The sequence below is a fragment of the Suncus etruscus genome, chromosome 6 (genome assembly GCF_024139225.1).
Source record: "Suncus etruscus isolate mSunEtr1 chromosome 6, mSunEtr1.pri.cur, whole genome shotgun sequence".
In the NCBI taxonomy this organism is placed as follows: Eukaryota; Metazoa; Chordata; class Mammalia; order Eulipotyphla; family Soricidae; genus Suncus; species Suncus etruscus.
The window spans coordinates 77508856-77535932 of record NC_064853.1 but is presented as its reverse complement, the minus strand read 5'-3'; the positions used below and the strand labels follow the sequence as shown (position 1 = coordinate 77535932).

Below are 27077 nucleotides of genomic sequence, written 5' to 3'. Positions count from 1 at the left end.
GTATTACAGAAAGGCAATTTTTGAATGTTGTGTTCTTTAAAACACAACTGGAGTGATAGCACAGCAGTATTACCTTTGCTGTGCACATGGCGACCCATAACAGAACCAGGTTCTATCCCCCATGTCCCATATCGATAAGTCACCAGTTGCCAAGAGTGATTTCTGAGCACAGAGCCAGGAGTAACCCCTGAACACCACCGAGTGTGATCCGAAAACCAAAAAAATTAAAATATTAAAAAAATTTTTACTTAAGAAATTTCAGTTCTATGCATGAATGTATCATTAATGTATTGTAAACCATGATAGAATGAGGTGGAGGACACTGAGACAATGGATTGAAACAGTACTCGAGGGGCCGGAGAGATAGCAAGGAGGTAAGGCGTTTGCCTTTCATGCAGAAGGTCATCGGTTTGAATCCCGGCGTCCCATATGGTCCCCCGTGCCTGCAGGAGCAATTTCTGAGCATGAATCCAGGAGTAACCCCTGAGCACTGCCCGGTGTGACCCAAAACCACAAAAAAAAAAAAAAAAAAAAAGAAAAGAAAAAGAAACAGTACTTGAGTGGAGGATGTGATGTTAGAATGTACACATGAAATCCTTTCATTAATGCTATTGTTAATCACAGTACCTTAAATAAATTTAGGAAGATCAGTTTTTGTTAATTGTTTCTGTAATGTTATTACAAATCATGACTTCACTGTTCTGTTTTTTTTTCTTCAGAGATTTCTCCCTTGCTTTGGATATCGGTTGTGGGAGAGGTTACGTAGCACAGCATTTGAATAAGGTAGATATATATTTGTTTGCTTAACTTATCTTACAATGTAAAATGGCTGATTTTTATTGACTATGTGTATATTTCATTTTTAATAATATCTTTATTTAAGCATCATAATTACAAACATGTTTATAGTTGGATTTCAGTAATAAAAAGTACACCTGCTTCACCAGTATTTATCAATATTTTTATTGAATATATTTATTTGACATATAAATTTAAGATATACTATATGTTTACTTGATGTATGATTGGTGTTTTAATATCTAAGACCTCATTTAATGATAGCAGTTATTATGTGTGATCTTTATACTGTCTGTTAGAGCTCTCAGGTTTATTTCTCATTAAAAGTTTAATTATACTTACCCAATCTCCAACCACTGTTAACATCATTTAATGGTTGTTTCGTTTTGGTTTGGTTTGCTTTTTGGGTCACAACTGACAGCGCTCAGGGGTTTATTCTTGGTTCTGTGCTCAGAAATTGCTCCTGGCAGGTTCGGGGAACCATATGGGAAACCGGGAATCAAACCAGTCTATCCTGGGTTGGTCGTGTGCAAGGCAAATGCCCTACCACTGTGCTATCTCTCTGGCCCATTGATTTTGTTTGTTTGCTTTTGGGGTTTTTTGGTGGGGGGGATTTTTGGGCCTCACCTGGTGACACTCGGGCTATTCCTAGTTACACGCTGAGAAATTGCTACTGGCTTGGGGGACCATATGGGACGCCAGGGGATCAAAACATGGTCTGTCCTGGATCAGCCACATGCAAGGCAAATGCCCTACTGCTGCACCATTGCTCCAGCCCTGTTTTGTTTTTAAAAGAGCTCTTGACTCTGAAAGTCCACACATAAGTGATCATACAGTATTTATCTTTAAAAAATGTGGCTGTAGCAATAGTACAGTGGGTAAGCCACTTGACTTTTTCACACAGCGAACCCTGTTTTAATCCCTAGTACCCCATATGTCCCTGTGAGTACCGCCAGGAGTGATTCTTGAATGCAGAGCCAGGAGAAAGCCCAGAACATCACTAGGTATGGCCCAAACTCCCTCACTCGTCCCCCAGAAATGGACACAAACTTAAGAAACTCCTGAGTGAACTCAGTTTGCATCTTACCCATTTACATTTTGATAATGCCAGTATTGCTTGTTGTTTTTAAGTAAAGTAGAACCAATGTTTTATTTCCCGCTTAAGTTATACTTTTAGTGTTTTTTCCATCCTTGAATCCATTTTACACGATAGATTATACTGATCGTAAGTCATTATACTGGTTTATACATAAGGTACTTGCTTTTCTTTTATGCTCTTTCCTCAGTATCTTTGACTTAATTTCTGACTCTTGTCAGGTCTCTCTGATGATTCCTTCATCAAAAGTCCCTTCCCCGACTTTGTAAAATTCTGTAAATTATGGTCACTTACTGGTTGCTTTGTTTCACTAGCTGATTTGCTAGCTGGTTGCTTTGTTCCAGAGCATTTACTGGTTTCTGATGTTTTATTTGGTGCTTGTCTTTTACATCTCTATTTTTCTTTTTTGCTTTTGACTTTTGGGCTATACCCAGCAATGCTCAGGAGTGACTCCTGGCTTTGCACTAAGGGATTGTTCTTAGCAGTGTTTTGGAGACCATGTGGTGGGATGCCATATGGGATCGAATTTGGGTCTGCTGTGTGCAAGGCAAGCAAGCACCTTATCTGCTGTGCTGTCTCTCCAACTTTTATGCCTGCCTTTTCTTTTTGAACTCTATATTCCACATCGTTGCTCATTTTAATTCACCTTTTTCCCAATATTGAAACATAAGCAAATGATTACTAAACGAGGGCTGCCCTGAGTTTGAACCTTCTCATTGTCTGGACCCTGGTGACACCTAATAACTGCTGGAATGTGGCTTTGGAAAGCCCTGAGTACCTTTGGGAATGGCTAGAAGTGAGATCATTTTTTTCAAGATTGGGAAGATTTTCCTTGCTTAATAGTAACAGGAAGGAGTCTGAGTGATAGAACAGCAGGTAGAGTGCTTGCCTTGCAGTTGGCCATCCTTGGTTCAGTCCCTGGCACCTCTTCTGATCATCTGAGTTCACCAGGAGTAAGCCCTGAGCACAGCTGATTCTGACATTAAAAAAGAAAACCGGGCCCAGAGAGATAGCACAGCTGCGTTTGCCTTGAAAGCAGCCGATCCAGGACCAAAGGTGGTTGGTTCGAATCCCGGTGTCCCATATGGTCCCCCGTGCCTGCCAGGAGCTATTTCTGAGCAGACAGCCAGGAGTAACCCCTGAGCACCGCCAGGTGTGACCCAAAAACCAAAAAATAAAACAAACAAAAAAAAAGAAAACCAAGAATATAAGTGCTGGAAAGAATGTAGGTGAAAGGGATTAAAAAATGGAAAATACTGTGATGGAGGAAGTAGAATTTTCTGTGTGTTAATCTGTGAGATAAATTTCTTCTTTTTAAAGAAAGAGGAGTGGTGAAACAAACTGAAAACATGTATCTGGATATAAACCCTTAATATCTGTATTTTCTTTCTTTACTTTTTGAACAACTAAAAGACAAAAAAGCCAATAGAGACTGCCAGGAGTTATCCCTGGACACAGAACCAGGAGCACTGAGCCTTGAGCACTGAGCACTGCAGGATATGGCCTGAAACCAAAAACCTCAAAAAGAAACTACCTAGGAAATGGAGTGGACAACTAAATTTCAGAAATCAGAGTGAGCATGTAGGGCATTTGCCTTGCATGTTGCCAACCCAGGTTTGATCCTCTGTATATTATATGGTCCCCTGAGCCTATGAGGAGTGATTTCTGAGTACAGAGCCAGGAGTAACCTCTTGAGAGCTGCCTGGTGTGGCCCAAAAACAAACAAAAAAAGAAATCAGAGTGTAATATGTAAATCAACCAATAAAACTAATTAAGGATGTTATTTATGTGTGTTTAAATATGTGTAATTTTATATTATTGAAAGAAGATATTTATCATTCTAGCTTTATGCAAAGAAATACCCTTTTAAAGCTGAAAATTAATTTATAGTTATTACTGTCTTTAGCAGTTTTAACAATTTGGTTTCATTTTTATTGTATTTGTTGTTTTTTTTTTTTCTTTCTATTTTTAATCAACTTTTTTTAATTGCAGGAAGCTGTTGGAAAGTTTTTCCAAACAGACATTGCAGAAAATGCTCTGGTAGGTAGCTTTTTACACTTAGTTTTTGATCCTTTAGTATTATTTTTTTTTTTTTTTTACTTTTTTATTCTTTCTTTTACAGGGAAAATCTGGGGTTACTTTTCTGATTATAAATATAATACAATTAAACAACGCAAGAAATACAAGAGAAAGGGAAAATGTATTCAAAACTAAAGACATTTATATAAATTAATTTGCATTTATTATTTATTTTATTTTATTTTTGGATTTGGATCACACCTGGCAGAGCTTAGGGGTTACTGCATCTGGCAGGCTTGGGGACCATATGGGATACCAGGAAGCTAACCAGGGTCGGTCTGGTGTTGGCCGCGTGCAAGGCAAACACAGTACTACCACTGTGCTCTTGGCCTCCCTCTTTTTATTTTTATGTTTACTATTAAGTCCCATTTCTTTCCCCTGGAATTTGGGATTTGATTTTTTGTTTGGGGGCCACACTTGGTAGTGTTTGGGGTTGCTTCTGGTTTAGTATTAGGGGATTTCGATGCCTGACTGTTGGGAATTGAACACAGGGCTCCAGCAGGCAAAGGTCTTGTTCTCTTTTTGTTCATTTTTGGGGGTACTTGAAGTCCACATCCTGACATGCTCAGGAATGACCCTGGGCCTGGCATGCTAGGGATCATGTTTGGTGCTAGGGATCAGACTGGAATTGGCTGCTTGCCTTGCCTGTGCCTTCTCCACTGTCCGACAAGGCCCAGAGCTGTTTCTTAAATTGTGGATTTTGTGCTGCATCTGTATGTTGTGCTTAGAGATTAGGAATATTAGTCTTTGATCATATATAGCACAAAATATTTTTCTAGTATATAGTTTCTGTGATTGTTGCTTCTTGAACTTTTAATTATCAGAAGTTTTCATTTTTGGCTTTTAATTTATGTTTGCTTACCTGTTTTTTGTCTAATAGTGTCACAAATGTTTATAATTTCATGGGTAAATCAGTCTTCAATGATTTGTTTTGGTATGAGATAAGTATCAAGTTTTTATCTTTCCAATTAGCTAACCAAGTTTTGATTCGAGCACTATTTAAGGAAAGCTTTTTTATTCTTTGTCTATTTAAAATTTTATTTATTAGTCAACCTAAAATCACATTATTATGATTGAGTTTTAGACATACGGTGTTTACACCAATCCCTTCATTTTCTACTTGCCTGTGCCAGTGCACCTTTCCTCCCTGCTAGGAATTCTCATCCCCCACTTTCCTATCCCCTAGGTCCTTTAAGGGGCTTGTGAAAAACATTTTAAGTTTTGACTTAAATTAACAAACTGATTATGCTAATAGTTGAAATTCTGTATGAATGTGATTCTGATCTTTTATTTTTGTTTGCTAGAAAAATACCTTAGAAACAGAAGTCCCTACTGTAAGTGTTTTAGCTGATGAAGAATTTCTTCCTTTCCGTGAAAATACATTTGACCTGGTGGTTAGCAGTTTAAGGTTGGTAATCAATTTGATTTATAAATGATAAAGTCTAAAGATTTTAAGGTAAAGAGAAAAGATGATGAAATAAAGTCAGAAAAACCTGTTTTCTTGGTTTATAATTTAAGAGTTCTTTTCTGGAAAATTTTGGATTATATGCTTCTTGGTAGAGCTTAACTTTGTATCGAGGGACCACATAATGTTCTCTACCAGGAATGATTCCTTATACAGAGCCAGAAGTAATTCCTGAGCACTTCCTTTGGCTATGGCTCAAAAACATAGAAAGGTTTTTGTTCCCAATGTGATTCGTATTCTGGAATTGATAAAAAATGGTGATATTGAAAAGTAGACTGGCTCCAGTATAAACATGTTAGCGCACTTCTGTGCTTATTCTAGCAAATAAGGAAAAGCATATCATAAGTAGAAAGCATAAATATTGTATGTGGAACCATATTTCTCTTATAGTCAGATCTCTTCCCTTTATTGTTGCAATAACCTAGAGTTGCACACTAAATTTTAATTGTGTTAGCCAGGGTTCACACTGTTTCATTGTGGTCTTTACAGACTTGGTTATAGTCTGACCAGAGATGATATCACTTTGGTCTGGCCCTGGGGGCTGGTTTCCAAACAGTGCTGACACCATAATCACACACCATTTGTGAAACAGTGCTTGGGTTCACTCTCTTAGCTTCCACCACTCTGCTTTTCTACAAGTGTACTTAAATTTTGATGACTGATACTATAGGAAAATTTTTCAGTAGGACTTAGAATATGTTTATAGATTAGTTGTCATAATTGATAAATATTTTTTAATATATCTGGGTACTTTTTAAAATGGGGTGTGGGGCTTTCCCAAGTGGTACTTAGAGGCCCTGGATTTCTTTCAGTGATTTTTGGCCAATTTGGCCAGAGGTTAAATGCAGGAGCCCAAATGGACCTGTGCCATCCAGCTGTGCTCAGGAGCCTTGGTGATTTCCCCTGGTGGTTCTCAGGGAGTAGCTGCTGGTGTTCAAATTGGGTTGGCCATGTGCAATAAACCATAATCTCAATTCCATACTGATTTTTATTGTATTTCTCAAATAAGATTCCAGAATAGCATTGTTGAGAAGAGATTCTGAGTAGGAATGACTTTTAACATTTAACATTGTTCCAACTTTATTGAGATGTTGCTGATATACATGTTCATTTAAAGTATAGACTGTGATGACTTGATAAATCTAGATTTCTGAATGAGTGTGTTGGGGGGGGATATGGTCAGTAATATATAAGATCTACTCTCAAAGGTTTTCAAATATATGGAACCAGACCTAGGTGTGGCCCAAACAAAAAATCTTGGTTTGGGGAGGACTTTTTTTGGCCACATGCCTCAGTGTTCAGTGTTCTCTTGGCTTTCTGCTTGGAGATCACTCTTTATGGTGCTTGCAGCACCGATGAAGTACCAGAAGTGACCCCCAAACTAAGCACCTTAGTCCTTGTACTTGTATTCTCTCCAACCCTTTTTTTTTTTTTAATTTTTTTAATGTCACTCATTTGTTTGGACCCACCCAGCATTTGACTCTCTGCACTCAGGAATTACTTCTGACTGCTTTCGGGGAACTTTATGGGATGCTGGGAATTGAACCTGGGAGTTTGCTGGGAATTTGCACAAGGCACATGCCCTACTGGCTATACTATCTTTCTGGCCCCCATATTTAATTTTTGGCTAAAATTTCTCTCTTTCCCAGTTGATAAGCCAGTGTACTTCAAGTGGCATTGTACAATAGTTTTTTCTCCATAATCTCACCAGCATTTATCTCTTGTCTTTTTGATACTAAATATCACTAATTATAAATTGATATCTCTAGTTTTGACTTGTGTTTCTCTTCTGATCAGTGGAAAAGAGCATCATTTTATGTAATTATTATCTTTGTCTTCTTTAGGAAAATAAACTTTTTTTTTATTTTGTGATGATTCATTGGAGAGATGATCATATTAGAAGAGTAATCACATTTTCTAATGAGGGACATGCTAGATTTTTCTACATTTTTATTTTAAAACTTGTATGAAAATAATCAGTTAAATCTAATATGCAGGTTCAGGGTTCAGAATTAACACTTTGGCCCCTCTTCCCATCCTTTCTCCCTATTTTAGTATACCCTTCCTCCATTCTTCATCTCTTATTCTTCCCTCGCTCTTTCCAATCTTCCTCTTTCCTTTTCTCCTTCCTTTTCTCCTTCCTTCACTTTCGTCCTCCTTTCCTCCTCCGTTTCTTCTGTTCTTCCTTCCTCAAAAATTTTTTAAAAGTTAGCACTTTTTTTTTTATTAATTCTGTTACTTTTGGTCAGAATGAGATTTGTGTAGTGTAGTTATACTGTTGATGATTCTGCTAATTATGTGAATTAAGCTAAAACCAATGTGTTTTTATCTTGTAGTTTGCACTGGGTAAATGACCTTCCTAGAGCACTTCAGCAGGTAAGAGTAACATGGTGTGTCTATCACTGTTCTTTTTTATTGTTCATGTACATTTTAATAGGGAGTTTTACAGAGACCCCATGCAGTTCGTTTGAATGGATTGCTCTTGAAAGGCTATCTACTTGCAGTAGACTCTGAGATTAAAAATCACAGTTCTTTTTTTTTTTTTTCTTTTTGATATCCTTGGAAATGTTTTCTAGATTTTTTTATTCTGATAATTGGGAAATGAAAGCCAATCAAGCATTTGTTGTCAAATGCTGACCTTTGGCTTATTAAAAAAAAAAAAAAGTATATTAGATGACCCTTCCCTATTTCAGAATACAAGAGATGTAATTTGAAAAAACATTTCTGAGTTTTAGTTCTTTCATGATTCTTGTCTTAATTATTTTGTAGAACCTACATATTTATAGTTTTAATCACTTCTTGTAAAACAAAATTACCGGTTTCTCTGTGTTGTAGTGACCTAGAAAAGCTTCAAGAGAAAAGAATTACTTGAATAGGGCTTTAAAAGATAGGTCAGATTTGGAGTGGAAAGTGCTCTAGAAAAATAGAATTACAGTGTTGGTGGGGAAGTTCAAGAGCCTCCTAAAAGGCCAAAGGGGATGTTTTTCTGACCAGGTGTTTGTCAAGACAACATGTATTAGGAGCTTGCAAATAGATTCAGGAATTCCGAGTTTATTTGCTTATTTATGTGTCATGATTCAGAGTCACTGTAGAATTTTGAAGAGGACACTTGCATAAATAGGAAATCAATGCATACTTCAGTAATTTTGAACAAGACTGTAGCTGCTGCATGAGAACACATGGATGCCAGCCTGAATGTAGCATAATTAACAGATTGCAGTGCCTGCATCAACATGTTGAATACATTCAGTTTGCATTCTCTTGGCTCTCATGTGTTTAGATTTTTAAAATTACTGCAGAATATCTTCATTTTGTCGATTAGATTATTAATGCTGTGAGAAATTGGTTAAATTGAAGAGAGATTGTTTTTGTGATTTTGGCATGAGAGAGATTCAACCTAGATGACAGTGAGGAATTGAAAGGAAGAGGAAGGTATTTAGGAATTCATAAAAATGAGTCATCAGTAGTTTGGTGATTAGTTCAATTTGAAGATCAAAGGGGAGGAGTCAAGACTTACCTCAAAGTTTTGTGTCAGAAAATAGTAACATAGATAGAATTATTGCAGTAAGATAAAAGGGAGTAGAAAATTAGGTAGTTAACAGTATGGTGATGAGGAGATGAGTTGGTTTGAGAACAAACATTATTGTGTTGTTAGATATGTTTAGGGAAAATGAGTTTGCCAAGAGACAAGTGTCAGAGTCATAGACAGCTGAAGATAAGTCTAGAATTCTGAGAATATATTCAGACCAAAGTTCAACATTAGAAGTCATTCTTCTTAGGAAATTCCTGTGAATTAATAAACCTTCTTAAGAATAAAAGACAGATTGCAATGAACTAAGTCTTCGTGACAACAGAAGCAAGTTGCTTAAGATGGCTGTAAGCAAGGAGGCAAAGATTGTAGATTTGATTTGCTTCTATTCTGTTTTATAATTGCTTCTTATTTTCTTAAATATAAATTCAAGTCTCCCTTGGAAAATACTGTTTTGGGATGTACTCATAGCTTGGAATTTGGGCAAGGGGCTTATTTCAGGGATGCTCAGGGGTCATTCTAGTGTCCAGGATCTGATTCAGGAGTTCCATTTGTGAAGCATAAACTAGCCATTTGAGCTACCTCCCTGATTCTAAACAACTTGAAGCAAAGCGATGTATATTAGTCACCCTGCCTTTCTGGTTTATAACATTTCATGGTGTATTTAATAGACAGTTGCATGGTCAATTATTTTTAAATTGTACTGGTGCACTTATAAGAAGTTTCACACCAAGGTCACTCCCCATATTTTTACAAAAAAAAAAAAAACACAAAATCACCAGCTGTGTAGTAACAGATAAGTATGATGGTACATGTAGGTATAATTAGCACAGGACAATTGTTAAAAATAAGAGTTAAGTTCCTCTAGTATATTTCTGGTTACGAAAAATTACCATATTTTAAGCTTCAAAATACTTTTACTTATTTGTTTTTTTTGGGGGGGCCACACTCAGGAACACTCGGGTTAATTCTACCTCTGCACTCAGAAATCACTTCTGGCAGGCTTGGACCATATGGGATTCTTCATACAAGTCAAATCCTACCTCCTATACTATCACTTAGGCCCCTCAAAATGCTTTATTTTAATTTATTTTTTCGTTTTTGGTTTTGGATCAAACCTGACGGCACTCAGGTTTACTCCTGGCTTTGTGCTCAGAAATTGCTCCTGGCAGGCACAAGGGTCCATTTGGGATGCTGGGATTCAAACCACCATCCATCCTGGAACTGCTGTTTGCAAGGCAAACGCCCTACTGCTGTGCTCTCTCTCCAGCTCCTCAAATTACTCCTTTTTTTTTTTTGGTTTTTGGATCACACCTGGCAGTGCTCAGGGGTTACTCCTGGCTCTATGCTCAGAAATCGCTCCTGGCAGGCTCGGGGGACCATATGGGATGCCAAGATTCGAACCATGCCGGGATTCGAACCACCATCCTTCTGCATGAAAGCAAACGTCTTATCTCCATGCTATCTCTCCAGCCCCTCCTCAAATTACTTTTAATATTCAACTTTAATTCATGTTAGTTTATTCATTTATGAGCTTATTTTTCCCATCCACTCAACCAGTTTAGTGTATTTTTAGTGTACTATCTTTATAACAATGTTAATTCTATATCAGCAAATTTCAAATGGCTACCTTGTTTAGTTATTTCTTATCTGTATATTAAAATGACAAATAAGTTACTTAGAAAATATTTTTATACATGCATTTTATTGAGTATCTCTTTTTTTGTCTCTTATTACAGATTCATTATGTTTTAAAACCAGATGGAGTGTTTATTGGTGCAATGTTTGGGGGTGATACACTCTATGAACTTCGGTGTTCATTACAGTTAGCAGAAATGGAAAGGGAAGGAGGATTTTCCCCACACGTTTCTCCTTTCACTGCTGTCAGTGACCTAGGACATTTGCTTTCGAGAGCTGGCTTCAATACTCTGACTGTGGTAATTATGAAGAGGATTGGGGGACTTTTTATTACACAGCTCAAAAACAACTTTCTGTTTTCAAGATAGTCACTGATATGGGCCCGTATGGCCCCCAATTGAGAAATGCTGATTGAGAGGATCATTTTTCTGAGCACTTGCTTCAGGAAAAAAAGTTTCAAACACTTCCAGGTATAGCCTGGAACATCTTTTCTTTCCCCTTTAATAAAAGAACCATCTGGGCTGGAGCAGTAGTACAGCAGGTAGGGTGATTGAGTACCAGCACCACCTTGTATCCCTGAGCCCAGAGTCAGGAGTTAGGTCTGTGCACTATTAGATGTGTCCAGAAAACAAAGAAAAGACCAAAGAAACAACAAAAAATAACTCTTAAATTGCTGTCTTACAAGCTATCACTAGATGTGGAAATAAATAGAATGTTTGATTAGGAATAGAAGACCCCTAAATATCAAATCTGTATTGGGGACAGGAGTGACATGAAATGTGCTTTTCCATAGGTGATGTCGAGTAATAGCTATCAGGTCCACAAGTTTGTCCAGAACATTAGAAGACTTGGGACTAGAGAACTAACACAGCAGGTAGTTGCTGACCTTGCATGTAGATGACATGTTTGATCCCCAGCTTCCCTTATGGTCCCCCTACCCTTCACCAGAAGTGATTCCTGAGTACAGAGACAGGAGAAGTCTCTGAGCACTGCCAGAAATCTCCCAAATATGTGTGTATATTAGGAGGCTCAAGAGTTATAGCCCATTAAGAGAAAGACTTGTGAATCATCAAGAGAAATCTAAGCTGTATTAACCAAAGCAATTATAAAATACATGTGCTTTTTAGAAAGATTTCTCCTAAAAAATGTTAAACTTAACATGATAGCATTTAAAAGTCTCTGTTTCTGTTAATTGGGGGAAGTTTCTTTATTCAGAATATTTTAGTATTTCCCAAAAATGAACAATTTAAATGCTAACATAATTAAAGTGATGTAGAAACTATTAAAATATTAGTAATTTTTAATATAAATTTATTCTTTGAGGCATATTCTGAAATCTCTTTGCACTGTATTCTAATTAACTTTCTAAAATCTTACCCAGTAAGACTTTTTTTTTTTTTTTTTTTTTTTGGTTTTTGGGCCACACCCGGCGGTGCTCAGGGGTTACTCCTGGCTGTCTGCTCAGAAATAGCTCCTGGCAGACACGGGGGACCATATGGGACACCGGGATTCGACCCAACCACCTTTGGTCCTGGATCGGCTGCTTGCAAGGCAAATGCCGCTGTGCTATCTTTCCGGGCCCCCCAGTAAGACTTTTATATAATGAATTATATAGGTTTATACTGCAAATGACTCTTAACATTACTTTTATGCTATAATGGATTTTATTTTTAAAATGACATCAGCTCAAATTGATATATAGCTGTAGTTGCATTAATATGATCCTCTTGATTTATTTTCAGTTAACTTGCACCTAAATAAAGCTCACTTTCTTTTAGAATATTACTCACAGGAGTAGTAGGAGAAAAATCTTAAATATTGTTCATGTTAATTTGAATAGGGCTGTTGAAACTACTATACTTGATTGAAATGGAGCTAGTGCTTTTAGTTTATTTAGGATCACTTTTTAAAGAGAAATTCTCAATATAGAGAAATGGATAGGTAAGTTAGTTTGCCCAGAGATGATCTTAGTAAAATATATACCCACAATGTGATGTATTTTTTAATATGTTAAAAAATCTATAAATAGAATGAAATAAGTAGAGCTGATCTAAAGCAAGAGTCTTCCTGATTTTTGATATTCCATCCTTCCCATATTTGACCGCTCCCATGTATAAGCCAGAGTACAGTTTTATCATTAAAATCTACTGTACAGGGGCCGGGCGGTGGCGCTCGAGGTAAGGTGCCTGCCTTACCTGCGCTAGCCTAGGAGACGGACCGCGGTTCGATCCCCCGGCGTCCCATATATGGTCCCCCAAGCCAGGAGCGACTTCTGAGCGCATAGCCAGGAGTAACCCCTGAGCGTCACCGGGTGTGGCCCAAAAAACCAAAAAAAAAAAAAAAAAAATCTACTGTACAAAGACTGTAGATGTGACCCAATAGTAGAGAAAATATCTCACATAGGTGAGGTTTTTATCCCCAGCACTACCCAAAAAATAACAACAACCCATTCGTGTGTGTGTGTGTGTGTGTGTGTGTGTGTGCTTTTTGTATTTTTGGGGAGCAATTTTTAATGATATTTTAGAGATCTTCACCTGCAACCACTGTGTCCTTAAAATTGTTTAGTATTTTGTTGAATGGTTAGCCTTTCTTTAGCAAGGTCTCTATTAGTACACATTAAATTGCTGCGATAAAGCAAATTTAATTTCATATAATTTGGCACACCTGGCAGGTCAATTTCTTGCAGTGAAATTATTGGGTCAAAGAATCTGCATTGGGGCTGGAGCATTAGTGCAGCGGATAGGGTGTTTGCCTTGCATGTGGCTGATTCTAATTCATTTCCCAGCATCTTATATCAGGGTCTCAAACTCGCGGCCCTCGGGCTGTTTGCAGCCCTCTGTACAACATTTTGTGGCCCACGGCCGGCCTTCAATATTGCATTATTCGCTTACTGAATAATCTCAATAAAAATCTCATTAAACATTCGCATACCCCGAGCAGTTCCCTTTGGGGTATGCAAATGTTTAATGAGATTTTTTGCGATTTTTTTCTTACTAATGTGATTTTTTTTTTTTTTTTTGGTTTTTGGGCCACACCCGGCGGTGCTCAGGTTACTCCTGGCTGTCTGCTCAGAAATAGCTCCTGGCAGGCACGGGGGACCATATGGGACACCGGGATTCGAACCAACTACCTTTGGTCCTGGGATTCGAACCAACTACCTTTGGTCCTGGATCGGCTGCTTGCAAGGCAAACGCAACTGTGCTATCTCTCCGGGCCCACTAATGTGATTTTTTTATTGTGACTATTCGGTAAACGAAATCCCTTATGCAGCCCTGCCTCACCCCCACTTTGCCTCCTGAGGCCCCCAGGTAAATTGAGCTTGAGACCTCAGATTTTATATGATTCCCCATGTCTGCCAAGGACCCCTGAGCACTACCGATGTGGCCCCAAAACCAAAAAAAAAAAAATTTGCATTTCAGTTTTTGATAGATCAGATCAAATTATTTCAATGGTAACATCAGTTTACATTCTTCAACACTGTATCCAGGTTCTTATTCTTTGATTTATATTGCACCAGTATTAAAAATATATATATTTAGAAAAATGTCAGAATGTGTAAGGATTTATTATTTTGTTTAGAATGCATTGCTCCTCCATTTCCCCCAAATGATTGTATCCTGGAGAAGATTTCAAAGACTCGAGGAAGAGGGAAATAGTTATAGAATATGAAATACTCTTTGTTGTTCCCAAGGAGAGAGTTAGAACGAGTTATGTTTAGAAAGATTTCTCTTAGAATGGTGAAAATATATTCTGCAATCTGAAATAAATCTGGCATTAGCTACTTGACATCTGTGAAGAATACTATAGAGACTTGTGTTGCTTACTCTGAGAAATTGGTCTGTATAATCCCTACTACATTTTTGAAATCTAGTTGTGTGTTTGTGTGTGTGTGTGTGTTTATGGTGTCAAATGAATGTTCTTATGTTTTTAAATAGGACACTGATGAAATTCAAGTTAACTATCCTGGAATGTTTGAATTGATGGAAGATCTACAAGGTAATAAGAACTTCAAAGAATTTTTATACCTATTTGAGTTAAATTTTGAGAAGCAACACTGCCTTAGAACTTGGGATATATTGATAAGAAGAAAAATATGTTTTCGTGGAGCTTAGGGCAAAAGAGACAGTGTAGGTTTAAGGGAACTGCACAGTGATATATTCAGTTAGAATTGCAGTCAGCTGTGAAGTAGAGGTATGTAGTGCTATATCAGCCTGTGATAGGTAAGTCTTTTATGAAGGTTGCATTTGGTTATGGTAGAGCACAATAATGTTCTCAGGGAACAATTTGCAGCTCAGATTTAGACACAACAATGTAGTGGAGTAAATTTCATTGTTAGGGGATAGAGAATGTGAGAGAGTTAACAAAGACTTGTCATTGCAAGTGATAATTGTGCTCTTGAAAAAAAATGAAATGGGGTAACTTGGTGAAGAGCCCAGAGAACTGTGAATATCAGGCCAGAACTGTATTTGTAAAGGCTCTACTGTGAGTGAGCCTGGGGATAACTGAAGGAAGAGTTCCTGAGCAGAGAATGAAAAGAAAAAGCCAATGGGTAAATAAAGTATTGGGTAAATGTGAGCCAGAGTTCAACAGGATCTTAAATTCTTGGTAATATTGTCTTTATCTTAAAATACACTTAGAGGTATTATAATGAGGGAAGTTGTGGGGAGGGGGAGCTGTGTATGCGTGTTGGGGTGGGGGAATGTTCATATAATAGCTTTGTATTTTAAGTAGAACCAAATGACACATAACTTAGACACTGATGTGTAAAGTTTACTGGGAAATGTTTTTGAGTTAAAGAGATCCTAATAGAGATAAAAGGGAATGAATTCTGGAGATACCGTATTTTCCAGCATATAAGATGACTTTTGAAATGAAGAAAAGTCAATCGAAAATTGGGGGTCGTCTTATACGCCGAGTATATCCCAAAAAACGTTTCAATATGCCGCTAAACAAAAATCATCTGGATATTGCCATGAAACGAATTTTCCAACTTGATCGTGCACCAATCACTGCAAGGCTGCTCTGACTGCCTCTCTAACTCAGCCAGTCCAAGGGGGCTTTTTATGTATGCAAATTGGACAATGTATACCCAAATCTACACTATAAATAGCCTGCTCAGATTGACCAGAGTCAGAGAGGAAGTCTAAAATTAGGGGGTCGTCTTATACGCCGGAAAATACGGTAATTTGGAGGTAAAATTGACAGTTCTTGGTAGTGAATTAGGTGTGAATGCATGAACAAAATACATTTCAAACATAACTACTGAATTTTTAGCACACTTCATCAGATAACTGATGCCCTTATTTATGGAGGAAATAGAAGATGAGATATGAGATGAAATAGTTCTTGAATTCACATTTGGGTGTGTTGGGTTTGAAGTACTTTTGAAAACCGGAGAGGAACTATCAAGTAGTAGTGGGATATTTGAGTAGAGATGTGACTGGCTAGTTAACAACATGGGTAAGTAGTGGAATTTGAAGCGTTGCCTGTGGTAAAAAGAAAGTGGCCTGGTTCAGAGCCTTTAGGAACTAAGATCTGGCATAGATCTTAAAGATGTGTGTGCAGAGACTGAGAAAAGCTGACAGGCTTTAATGAACCGAGTGAGAGTCCTTTTGCCTATCCTGCTGCTCCCAAACTTGTTTGGCCTGCTCCTCCATACAGGAAGAATATCACTCAGTACCCCCCAATCTACCTTGTTGAATAGAACAAACAGAAAGTATTCCTGAAACTACCTGATCTTTCCCTCCGCTGTTAATACAGCACCCTGTAGGGTGGATGGCTCTACTCCCTATCTGGGGAGTTATTGGCCTGAACCAAGGAAGAGTTAAAATATTCAAAAGCATCTGATTCTGCTTTGAAGAAAAACACTGATGGAACCAGTCCATTAGATTTAGCAACAAGAAGGTTATCAGTGTTCGTGGTAAGACGCCATTTGTTGGAGTGAGAGGAAGAGTGGACGTCATGAGGGTAGATTGAGAACATAATGGAAGGTGAGAGATGGGAGACAGCATGTTTATCTTCTCCAAAAGTATGTGCAAGAAATGAGATGGAAAAGTTTGAGAGGGGAGGGGAGGTGTAAGATTTAGAGCAGAGGTGGCAAACATGTGGCTCTCGAGCTGCATGCAGCTCCTCTCCTGACCAAAATGAATGCGGCTCTTTGCCTCTTCTCATTATTTTGTATATTGTGGCTCTTTGCCAAGTTTTGCTTTTGTTCTGCTGCTTCTGAGGAGGGACCTCTGAGGAGAGATCTCCGAGCACTAGTCCTGCCCCCAGCGAGGGGTGGGGGGAACCCGTGTGTCACATGTTCAGTCACATCTTTCCCATAGTTCTTAGTGTGGAGGACACAGCACACCCTCACCATCACTGCAGGATTTTGACCCTCACTCAAAATGGCAAAATGCAGTATGTGTTTAATATATTATTGTTAAAATTATATGCTTTTGTGTGAGTGTTTGTTTTGGCAGGTCACTGTGTGGTGTGGCTATCTTAACTATCACAGTTTAATTTTGGCTCTTTGTATCGAACTTGTTCGCCATCCCTGATTTAGAGGAACACTTAGGGCTTTCCTGAAGAGTTGAACTTACTGAACTAGTGACTGATAATAAAGTTAAGTTCCCTAGGAAAAGTGATGCCTGAGGAGTGCTGTGAATTGAACCTGGGGCTTCATCAGGCAAGGCATGTGCTCTAGCTCTGAGCTATCTCCCAAGTGCCAAAATTCTTGCTTTTTTTGACTTCTCTCATACTATCTTTGTGTGTGTGTGTGTGTGTGTGTGTGTGTGTGTGTGTGTGTGTGTGTGTGTGTTGTATGTGATGCCAGGGATTAAATCCAGGCCCTCATATACAAGTCAAGTGCTTTACCATCGAGTCACATCCCTGCTCTGGAATTATTTTAACTTATTCTACTTCTGCTTAAACTTTCCCATTTGTAACAAAATTCGTTTACCCATGATCTCACTTTTTCTCAGCTCTGTGCTTCAGGAATATATGATACCAAAAATTCTAATCTTGTAGTCAGTTCATGACTGGCAACTGGAGCGTGCAGACCTACAATGGCAGAGAGCAGTTGTCAATCCCACTGCGCTCCTTAAACTCTTCTCTGAGTACTTGACTCCCTGTATATAATAGAGCTTATATAGCAATAATATAATATGCTGTGATATGATATATGATATTGATATGTAAAATTATTATGATAGTATAATATAGTCAGACAGGTGAATAAAGCAATTAGCGGTGGGTTGATGATTCCTTTCAGATTTTAGTGATAAAGGATTTTTTAAAAAGAGCATTTTTCTTCATCCTGCTATATAATAGGTAATTTATTTAAGAAGGAAAGAGAAAGAAACTAGAAATTAATATCTACCAGTTGGGAAAGATTATTACCCATCAATTTAAAAATATAGTACTTGAAGGGTGCTGAGTGCAATACTGTGGTTTGCTAATACCCTAATTTTATAACTAAACAATTTGAGATAGAGAAGTATTTTATATCCAGGATCACACCAAATGAAGGGTTAAATATAATCCAGAGTCTTGTACAGTGTGTGTGTGTGTGTGTGTGTGTGTGTGTGTTTGAAGTTGGCAGTAATCATGTTAAACTTGCTATATTGTAATCACTATCCCATACCAGTGTATGAAACAAGTCTTTGATGTCTTTTGAGAAGAATTAGGGGGAATTACTTAAGGTAAATAGTGATACTTAATGAAGTTAACATAATCATTAACTTATTTTATATTCATTTACTTTACTGAGCAAATACCATGGCCAGCCACTGAGCCAGTGATGGGAATCCATAGTGTCAAATCTCAGGGAGCCTTTGCTGTAGAAAAAAAAAGAAGCTGAGATAGGTACATTATCTATGTCTTTAAACAATTGTATTGTAAAATACAGTAAAATACAGTCCAGTGTACTGATAGTCAGGCAGGCTTTGTTAGATAAAAAGGCAACATTTAAGTTTAAATGAGTTAGTCTAATGAAGGCAGAGGTAGACGCTTGGGACTAAAGAAGAGATATTGTGTTTTAGGCTGAGGAGATAACTTGAATAGAGACAGAAAGGCTATGTATTTCCCTCATTTTCCTATTTTCCTGTCAACTATGTAGTGAATCACTATTGCTTGAATTGAACACTGAACAGTCTTTTTGATTTCATCAGGTGAATCTTGTAGTGTTACACTTTTGCAAAGAGAAGGAACAGATTTTTGTGCTCACTTCCTCCAGCATTTTGAATCATCTAATTTTTTTTTTTATTTTTGTTTTGGGGAAGCCACACTTAACAGTGCTCAAGACTCACTCCTGAATCTTTACTCAGCATCACTCTTGGCAGGGTTGGGGGACCATATGTGGTACCAGAGATGTAACTTTGGTCAGGTGCATGATAGGCAAACACCCTTCCTCTACTCTCTCCAGCCTCTAGTAAGTCAATTTTGTGAGTAATTTAAGAATAGACTAACATACTTACTGTCTTTTGTAATACATGATCAAAGTGAAGCAGAGATAGAATTTGCCCAACATGTTGTATCTACTAAGTGGTGGTACTTGAATTGAAGTTGATGTTGGCTACTGGAGTTAGATCTTGAACTCCCAATCACTCCTTCCAGAAAAGATCAGAGAGAAGCAAGGGCAAAAGTTGGTGTTTGAGAGGGACTTGAGAGGCATGCTGATGCTGCATTACTTTTTATTGTATTGCTCGTCTTCTTCATTATGGAGGTGCATTTCATTTAAACTGCCATTTATTATTCACAGAAAAAATATACAGAATGTTGACCTAATTTTACAAAACAAGTTGCCTATCAGCCAGTGAATGCATGAAAACTCTTGAAGGGTTTCACAGTGATTTTGAGGTAAGTTCAGTTCTGTTTCTTTTTGTTTTAATTAAACAGTACTCAGTATTGTTCCTAATAAAACATTACAATTTAAACAAGCAGTTGAATTTAACCTTAAAAACACTGTGAGAGTCTTAAACAGTTAGTTACTGGCTGGATTTTGCTGTGATCCCAAAGCCCAAGACTAGTCAATTATTCAGCGTCTTTCAGGTTGTTTCATTTGAAGGTGATAGAAATGAGTATGACAATAGTTAAATAAGACCATGCCACACACAGCACAGCTTCCACAAGAACAGAATTCTGATAATGGCTTTTTCTTGAGTAGAGGTGAACTGTCCTAGCATCAGGTACTTGTTAAATTGAACAGAATATTTTTATCTTGTATAGGCATATGTGAGGCTAGAAAAAGCATAATGTCTAATTTCAGTGTATCCTGGTATCACTTATTTAGAATGTATTTTAGGATTTCCAGTGCATTATGTATTTATTGTTTTGTTTTTAATTTATTTTTAATTTTTTTAAGTATATTTTTCTTTGGTTACCTACATTTAATGTGTGAAAAGCCATGGCAGTGGGGAGTTGAGAAACAGTGGAACCACCACAGTCATCATCAGTATTAGACTCTCCAAACTGAGTTTCCATTGATCTATGATGCATGCCAACCCAAGAGATTTTCTTTTCTTTGTTTTCTTCTATTTTTCTTTCCCTTCTATGGGGAGGAGGGAGAGATGAAGTCAGCAGATTTATTGAAGAGGTTAGATTAGAAGGGAGAGAGGGGGGTGGGCCCGGAAAGATAGCACAGCAGAGTTTGCCTTGCAAGCAGCCGATCCAGGACCAAAGGTGGTTGGTTCAAATTCCCGGTGTCCCATATGGTCCCCCGTGCCTGCCAGGAGCTATTTCTGAGCAGACAGCCAGGAGTAACCCCTGAGCAACGCCGGGTGTGGCCCCAAAACAAAACAAAACAAAAAAAGAAGGGAGAGAGGGCAGGAAAGCTGCCCTGGCCTTGTGTATAGGGGGTTAGGGTGGGGCAGGGTTGTCTTCTTAGCAGGAGTCCCTAATAAGAAGAGACTTATTAGTCTGTGCTCTGGAGTTATAGTGTTAGCATGAGAAACCATTAGAAATCACTAAATTTGATAACCTTGAGGTTGTGGAATGATACAAAAGTTTAAGAGCCATCTGCACTTAAGTGATTCATTTAAGAACATTAACATTTTGGTTTCCTGACAGCAAACAAACAAACAAACAAACAATTTACCTTTTACTTCTTGGTAATTAGTCTCCTACTTGGTAGTATGAATTAGGATTATTATACTCAAAACATGAAAGAATAATACTTAGTTTCAGAAATTCATAATTTTAGTTTATTATACAAAATTTCTGAATTTAGAGATCAGAAAAGTTTAGTTACTACAGTGTATTTCTGGATTATTTTCTAAGACCACTAAGATCTTGGTGCCTCTTTTAATCATTCTTTTCCAGGCACTTTTCTTACTGTTTTAAAATTGCTTTTGCTCTCTTTCCTTTATGTTAACAAGTAAAAGCTAGGCTTCATCATACTCTGGTTTATTAAAAAAATTAGTGTTGTCTATTTTTCACTATGCATGTTTATAAAAATTAATTTGCAAGGCAACATTTTAAGCTAGTTTGAAAAGCCGAATTTCAAAAGCAAAAAAAAAAAAAAGGACATTGTGGTAGTACAGTATGGTAGATGTTTGCCTTGCATGTGACTGACCTGGGTTTGATGCCCACTACATACATATGTGGTCCCTAAGCACTGCCAGGAATTTTTTCTGATCACAGAGCCAGGTACTCACAGACCTTGAGCTGAGCTGCTTGTGACCCCAAAACAAACTAAAAAGAAGGTAGATTTCCAAAGGAGTGCTGAGTGAATGTTTTTCTGAAAGGCCAGATAAATTTGGGGACTTTTAATGTGGTCTATAATCATGGTCTTCACCCACTGATTTTCAGGTATGGGAAAGATGAAAACCACTAGTGTTCCACTGTAATTTCTGTCAGTCGATAGGTATAAAAAGCCAAATAGCATTACTATGTAGCGAATAAATATAAGACTTTTACTCTGGGGCTGGAGTAATAGCTAAAAGGAGTAGAGTGCCTAGTTTCAGTCTCCAATACCCCAGCACTACATCGTCTCCTGAGCATTATCCAGAGCAGCCCCTGAGCTGGATATGTTCTCCATTCCCAAATCATAGAAACATTTTGAAAAAGTATGTCCATTTTTTTTTTTGCTTTTGAAATTCAGTTTTTCTAACTAGCCTAAATGTTGCCTTGCAAATTAATTTTTATAAACATGCATAGTGGAAAATAGACAACACTAATTTTTTTTTCTTTTTGGGTTTTTGGGTCACACCCGACAGCACTCAGGGGTTACTCCTGGCTCTATGCTCAGAAATCCCCCTGGCAGGCACGTGGCAGGCATGGGGAACCATAGGAGATGACGGAATTCGAACCACCATCCTTCTGCATGCAAGGCAAATGCCTTACCTCCATGCTGTCTCCGGCCCCTCAACAACACTAATTTTTTTTTAATAAACCATAGAGTATGATGAAGCTTAGCTTTTACTTGTTAACATAAAGGAAAGAGCAAAAGCAATTTTAAAACAGTAAGAAAAGTGCCTGGAAAAAATTTGCACTAATGTGGGATTATTTAAAATATTGTAAAATCTCAAAGTACAATATATTCATTGCTATCTGTTGAGTCTTCAAATTCTCTTCAAAGTTTCATGATCTTCAGACATAAATTGTGCAAGTCATATTTATATTGATGACTCGGAGGTTGTGAGGTATTATAGTTAGTTATTGAATGGCTCTCATCTCCTTTATACATATATATGTATATATCTATATTTGTGTATATATGTGTATATGTAAATTCTTTTTGGTCACACTGGGGGATTGTATGGTGTCAGGGACCAAACCAGGACTTTCTGCACACAGACTATGCTCTGACTCTTTGAGCCAGCTCTCTGGCCCACCTGTCCTCATTTGAAATATACTTGCCAGGTGAGGTGAATTACTCAGTGGTGGAGCACTTTGCTTGCAGGATGCTCTGCCTGGCAAAGACAAGTAAGGAAACAAACAGAATGTTCTTGTCGGCAATAGTGATGTTGTTAACCTTAGGGCCAAAGACTTTTCTATTGCCCAGCTGGCTTCTGTTGTTCGCAAGGAAAGCCAGCTCTGGGCTTGCCTCTTAAAAATTACTTTCTCCACTAAGATCTTAATATTTAAGAAGGTTCAAGCTGTTTTGCCTGAGAGCCCTTAAGCAGTCTCAGATTTCAGCTTTGTTTCACATAACTGTCAAGAGAATGGAGGAGTCTGTTGTTGACTGAGATGGGGGAGATCAGTGGTAGGGGGCTGCTCATTATTCTCCTGAAACCACCTGTACTTTACTTTTAGGGATGGGTGAGAGCAACTGTGCTTGGAACAGAAAAGCCCTGCTGCACCGGGACACAATGCTGGCAGCTGCAGCTGTGTATAAAGGTGAGGTTGCCTGCCGTGCGTCCCATTGTCACTCCTGAGAGTCTGCACGCTTCCTCTATCTAAAATTCCAGTGTAGGGCCAAGGGAGAGAGCTTCAAGGAGCTTGGTACACAACATGAATAGGGCCCCAGCTTCCATCCCTAGCACCTCGTGCCCTCGTTAAAACCACTGGGTGTGATCCTGTTGGTGCCCAGTACCACCGAGGGTACCCTCCCCTCAGCCTTGACTCCCAACCTCTCCCTATAAAAACATCCATTGCAGTTTTCTGTTACAGTCGGATTTCATATTCTCTACACAACACAGATCTTTAGGTTCATATCCTTTTTCCTACTGGCTTTACTCTTTCTTTCCTATTGGCTTCTCAGTAGTAAGAGCATTTCATGTGAGATCTCAGAATCTCTCAGCTTCATATCCCTACCTCTTTGGGAAAGACACATTTTTGTCCCTTGGGTATTTTTTTTTTTTTGATGGGAGGAGATACCCAGGAATGTTTGAGACTCATTCCTGGCTCTATTGTCAGACTCTCGTTTCGTGGGATTCAGGGGATCATATCAGGTGCCAGGGATTGATCCTGATTTCATTGTGTGCAAGACAAGATAACTGTGTTATCTTTCTAGACCCAGGAGGCATGATTGTTATTGTTTTCATTTTCACTATTTGTATTTTTTCTTATTTACTTATAGAAATGTACAGAAATGAAGATGGTTCAGTGCCTGCCACATATCAAATCTATTATATGATAGGATGGAAGTACCATGATTCACAGGTAACATTAGATAGTAACTTTTTTTAGTGTATTCTTATTTTCATTTGTCTTTATTATAAATTAACTTAGATGGGGGTTATTTACTATAAAACAATATTATGCCATCATATCATGACTTTCTGAAATCTTGATTTTTTATTTTTATTTTCAGGCAAAACCAGCTGAAAGAGGTTCGGCAACTGTATCATTTGGAGAGCTGGGAAAGTTAAACAACCTTATGCCACAAGGGAAGAAATCACAATAAATTTTTTTTAATATTAATGTCCAGAATTTTCATCAGAGATGGTTAGCTTACAGTGTGTGTGTGTGTGTGTGTGTGTGTGTGTGTGTGTGTGTGTGTGTGTGTGTGTGTGTGTGTGTGTACACAACCTTATGCCACAAGGGAAGAAATCACAATAAATTTTTTTTAATATTAATGTCCAGAATTTTCATCAGAGATGGTTAGCTTACTGTGTGCGTGTGTGTGTGCGTGTGTGTGTGTGTGTGTGTGTGTAAGCAGAGACACACTATGCTCAGAGTTTACTCCTGGTTCTGCACTCAGGAATTACTCCTGGCAGTGCTCGGGGGATCATGAGATGCTGGGGATTAAACCTAGATTAGCTACATGCACGGCAGACACCCTACCCATTGATTCTAGTATTGCTCCGACTCCTCACTTTCAAATTAATTTTAGTTTTAAGAGCAATGTGTAAACTATTAATAGATTTCTTTCTTTTTTTCTTTTGGTTTTTGGGCCACACCCAGTGACGCTCAGGGGTTACTCCTGGCTATGCGCTCAGAAGTCGCTCCTGGCTTGGGGGACCATATGGGACTCCGGGTGATTGAACTACGGTCCGTCCAAGGCTAGCGCAGGCAAGGCAGGCACCTTACCTCTAGTGCCACCGCCTGGCCCCTATTAATAGATTTCTTTTTTTTTTTTTTTGGTTTTTGGGCCACACCCGGCAATGCTCAGGGGTTACTCCTGGCTGTCTGCTCAGAAATAGCTCCTGGCAGGCACGGGGGACCATATGGGACACCGGGATTCGAACCAACCACCTTTGGTCCTGGATTGGCTGCTTGCAAGGCAAGCACCACTGTGCTATCTCTCCGGGCCCCTATTAATAGATTTCTAATAATTAAAAAAATCTCATGTATAAGTAATCATTTTCATTTTATTTAGTATTATATCTTTTTGGGGGGGGGGTTATATCATATCTGGCTATGCCCAGAACTTACTCCTGGTTGTGCTCAGGACACAGTATGGAGTATTGTATTGAACCTGGGTTGGCAGCCATGCAAAGCTTAACCCCTGTCCTATCATGGTTTCTCTTAATGTGGATACTATTACTTTCTTTTTAGCAATTTTTAGAGCTTTTTTTTGTAGGTTCAGAAAAAAAGCATGAAGATATTCTTTGAAAAATACCAATCTAAATACCAGTTGTGGGGTGGGGGTGGGGTGACTTACTTGTGCTGACATTTTATACTTTTATCTCTTTCAAATGTTTTCTATTGAGAAAGAACCATAGTCATTATGATCAGGGAAGAATAATTTGGTAGATTCTTTAGAGCTGGTTTATTTAGAATGAAAATGTACTTTAACAGTTACCTAATATTTAGTCAAAATTACTTTTCACATTCTCATTTTTGCCATAAAGAGGAACAAAGGATTATTATGTACCTTCTCATGAGTTATTTAATTCTATGATTTAGAAGATTTTTTTTTTTATTGGATCCATCCTCACCTTTTTGAAAATTGATTTTTTTTTTTGCGGGGGGACGCAGGCGGCATGTTAAGGTTCTATTTATTTCCTGCTCTGCTCTCAAGAAGTGTACCTGGTGGTGGTGGCCAAGAGACCATATGGGTGTCAGGGATGGAACCCAGGTCAGTAGTATGCAAGGGAAACGTCCTACCTGTTGAGTCCCCTCCACCCTTCACACACCTTGCTACCTTCTGTCAGCCTGCTGGAACATGGTGAAATGTTTTCGGGTTTTTATCTGTCTTCTAGATTGTAGATCTAGAGGATTTCAGAAGTTGCAATATATATGAATATTTATATTAATAAAAAATAGGTGGGTTTTTTGCTGTATAAAAGTACATGGTTTTATTGCAATGTAAGGTATCCCTAGACATGTGATACAATTGCAAAAACATGTTCTGGCCCAGACACCAAGTATCCAGTGACAGTTTGTGATTTTTTTTTTCTGACCTTTTTAGTACCATATTTATCCACTAGGTGGAAACAGTTCTAGTATGACTTGTTTAGAAAACATAGTTTTCAGTTTTTATCAGTTCTAAGTATTTTGCACCAGATTAGTTTTGTATTTTAGAAAATATGATTAATAAGTATTAGGAAAACATGTAGATACTTGACATTATAACCATGTTATACAATGCATTTTTTATTCTTTGCCTGGGTACTTGACAAATATGCATCTGGCTTGTTTTGAAATAATTTGAAAAAAATAATAATTGCAGACTAGAGAGATAGTACAAGTGGTACAGCTTTTGCCTTTTATGTATTTCACCCGCATTAGATTCGCAGCATCCCATATGGGTCTGCTTAGCACTGCTAGGAATAATTCTTGAGTGCAGTATCAGGAATAATTCCCAAGTATTGCTGGGTTTGGCCCTAGGAAATGAGGGAGGGAAAAAAAAAGATTTAGAGCAGGCACAGGTTGTTAAGGAATAAGGAAATTAAAGGGACTGGAGAGATGGTACAGTGATGGAGTCAGGACTTTTACACCTAAGCATTGCTGGGTAAAGAAGGAAATTGGCCAGAGCACTAGTAAGGCAGACTAGGTGCTTGCTTTATACACAGCTAACGAGCTCAGTGCAAGGATTGGTTTCCCCTCCCCCACAAAGGGGGGAACTAAATGCATTGGTATTTGTGATTATATTTTTTAAATCCATACGTTCTTTGATATGCTTCTAAGAGGTGGAGCTTCAGCCCTTTTGATTATAGACTGAATTTAATCATACCCTTCTACCAAAGATAATATGGCAGTGATGGTGTGTTAATTCCATCTGGGGTCATTCATTCCTGGGAAAGCCACATTGACCACATGCCAATAATTTAGAGGAAGGCCTGTGGCCTCATGAATGGGCCATCTTGAAAGTGGGTCTTCCAAGCTCATTCTAACTTTAGACAACTGTGCTACTACTAGCTAACATCTTCATGTCATTATGATAGATACTTTGAGTCAGAACTACCTCATTAATGTTATAATGTTGGGTAATTGGTACCACAGTGGTAGATAACTAATATGCTTTTTATGGGTAAAGTGTAAGTGTCTGGGGTATAGTATAGATCATAACTTGCTTCCTTGAAATTACATAAAACCTCAGAGAAAACTAGAACCTAAGTGAGATCATTCTTTGAGATTTGAGTTTGTGGTATCTCAGTATA

General features: G+C 38.1%; 1 protein-coding gene across 1 annotated transcript in view; it reads left to right on the top strand.

The window, feature by feature from the left end:
* The window catches only part of NDUFAF5 (NADH:ubiquinone oxidoreductase complex assembly factor 5), a 30837-nt gene extending 6893 nt beyond the window's left edge, over window positions 1-23944 (top strand). The window contains exons 3-11 of the mRNA XM_049774357.1: window positions 720-783; window positions 3887-3934; window positions 5278-5381; window positions 7775-7814; window positions 10707-10904; window positions 14541-14601; window positions 22843-22926; window positions 23609-23691; window positions 23843-23944. Coding sequence (XP_049630314.1) covers window positions 720-783; window positions 3887-3934; window positions 5278-5381; window positions 7775-7814; window positions 10707-10904; window positions 14541-14601; window positions 22843-22926; window positions 23609-23691; window positions 23843-23935 — 775 coding nt within the window. The 3' untranslated portion in view covers window positions 23936-23944. The remainder of the gene's footprint in view (window positions 1-719; window positions 784-3886; window positions 3935-5277; window positions 5382-7774; window positions 7815-10706; window positions 10905-14540; window positions 14602-22842; window positions 22927-23608; window positions 23692-23842) is intronic.
* The last annotated feature ends 3133 nt before the right edge of the window (window positions 23945-27077 follow it).